This window comes from Scomber japonicus, chromosome 20 (assembly GCF_027409825.1).
Source record: "Scomber japonicus isolate fScoJap1 chromosome 20, fScoJap1.pri, whole genome shotgun sequence".
In the NCBI taxonomy this organism is placed as follows: Eukaryota; Metazoa; Chordata; class Actinopteri; order Scombriformes; family Scombridae; genus Scomber; species Scomber japonicus.
The window spans coordinates 205001-207500 of record NC_070597.1 but is presented as its reverse complement, the minus strand read 5'-3'; the positions used below and the strand labels follow the sequence as shown (position 1 = coordinate 207500).

General features: G+C 40.3%; 1 protein-coding gene across 1 annotated transcript in view; it reads right to left on the bottom strand.

Moving 5' to 3' along the window:
• ankrd22 (ankyrin repeat domain 22) overlaps window positions 1–448 on the bottom strand; it is a 3999-nt gene extending 3551 nt beyond the window's left edge. The window contains exon 1 of the mRNA XM_053341664.1: window positions 428–448. Coding sequence (XP_053197639.1) covers window positions 428–448 — 21 coding nt within the window. The remainder of the gene's footprint in view (window positions 1–427) is intronic.
• Window positions 449–2500: the final 2052 nt, after the last annotated feature.

Genomic DNA, 2500 nt, shown 5'->3' with positions numbered 1-2500 from the left:
TTATCAGTGTGTGTGTGTGTGTGTGTGTGTGTGTGTGTGTATATGTGTGTATGTGTGTGTATGTGTGTGTGTGTGTGTGTGTGTGTGTGTGTGTGTGTGTATATGTGTGTGTGTGTGTGTGTGTGTGTGTATATGTGTATCTGTGTGTGTGTATAAGTGTATGCGTGTGTGTCTGTGTATGTGTGTGTGTGTGTGTGTGTGTGTGTGTATATGTGTATCTGTGTGTGTGTATAAGTGTATGTGTGTGTGTCTCTCTCTGCGTGTGTGTGTGTGTGTGTTTCTCTGTGTATGTGTGTGTCTCTGTGTCTGTCTGTCTGCGTGTGTGTGTATGTGTGTGTGTGTGTGTGTGTGTGTGTGTATATGTGTGTGTGTATGTGTGTGTGTGTGTGTGTGTGGTCAGTCTAGGCTCATTAACAGCGTTTCTCACCTCAGAGTAAATTAGTCCCATGTCGTCTCTCCGCTCCCACGGCAGGAACTCACCTGGACGCGTGACGTCAGCACACCGGCAACCCGGCTCCACCTTCGGGAGCAACGCATTTCAAAATAAAAGCCTCGGAAGCAACAGGGTTTCTTTTAAATTCAAAGTAAAATGTGTGTGTCTCTCTCAGCGGGGAGAGATGATGAAGATGATGATGATGAAGATGATGAAGAGAGTCCAGCAGAGGGAGACACAGCTCCAGTGAAACAGTGATTTAACTCAGACCTTCATCAGCTGACTCATCATCATCATCATGTTTATCTCACATGAGAGGCTGCTCTTAACATTTATCTGAACCCGTTGTCATAGCAACGCTGTGCAGCTCGCTGGTGAATAATTAAGTCAACTAAACTCATCACACATCAGACTGTTATTGGAATTATTTTATATTTTATTATTTTACAAACAGCACAAAACCTTCATACAGCTGTCAGAAATATAAAACATAAACCATGAAACTGTTTTACTCCCAATAAATAATGACAATATTAATACCTACACTACTACTACTACTACTAATAATAATAATAATATTAAGGGTTTGGTGTCTAAAAACGTGTCAGAGTGATGCATCTGAACATAAATCTCTGTAGCGCATGCGCACAAAGAAAACACCTACGCTTATCTAACCGGAAGATGTGTGTGAGTCATCTGCGTGCGGAGACGATCTTTGAGCTTCACCATCAGTCTGTGTGAAGCTTCCGGAGCTTTCAGCCATTTTCTCAGCAGCTTCCTCCTCCAGCGGCCGCGCGCGACTCCCGGGACCGACACACCGGGCCGGTGTGCACGTGCAGGTGAGAACCGGGCTGTTTCCGCCTGTCAGCGCCACGTGCAGGGATGGATCCATAAACACACAGGTACATCACCTCATCCATCAGTCTGACTTCCTGTTTATCATTATTATTCAAGAAAATCACAACTCACACCTTTTATTTCTTCATCCTTAATTATTAATGTTCCCTTCATGAGTGTTCCCTGTAATGTTCCCTTTATTTACCCCATAAACACCTGTAATGTTCCCTTTATTTACCCCATAAACACCTGTAATGTTCCCTTTATTTACCCCATAAACACCTGTAATGTTCCCTTTATTTACCCCATAAACACCTGTAATGTTCCCTTTATTTACCCCATAAACACCTGTAATGTTCCCTTTATTTACCCTATAAACACCTGTAATGTTCCCTTTATTTACCTCACAAACACCTGTAATGTTCCCTTTATTTACCCCATAAACACCTGTAATGTTCCCTTTATTTACCCTATAAACACCTGTAATGTTCCCTTTATTTACCCCATAAACACCTGTAATGTTCCCTTTATTTACCCTATAAACACCTGTAATGTTCCCTTTATTTACCCTATAAACACCTGTAATGTTCCCTTTATTTACCCCATAAACACCTGTAATGTTCCCTTTATTTACCCTATAAACACCTGCAATGTTCCCTTTATTTACCCCATAAACACCTGTAATGTTCCCTTTATTTACCCCATAAACACCTGTAATGTTCCCTTTATTTACCCTATAAACACCTGTAATGTTCCCTTTATTTACCCTATAAACACCTGTAATGTTCCCTTTATTTACCCCATAAACACCTGTAATGTTCCCTTTATTTACCCTATAAACACCTGTAATGTTCCCTTTATTTACCCCATAAACACCTGTAATGTTCCCTTTATTTACCCCATAAACACCTGTAATGTTCCCTTTATTTACCCTATAAACACCTGTAATGTTCCCTTTATTTACCCTATAAACACCTGTAATGTTCCCTTTATTTACCCCATAAACACCTGTAATGTTCCCTTTATTTACCCCATAAACACCTGTAATGTTCCCTTTATTTACCCTATAAACACATGTAATGTTCCCTTTATTTACCCTATAAACACCTGTAATGTTCCCTTTATTTACCCTATAAACACCTGTAATGTTCCCTTTATTTACCCCATAAACACCTGTAATGTTCCCTTTATTTACCCCATAAACACCTGTAATGTTCCCTTTATTTACCC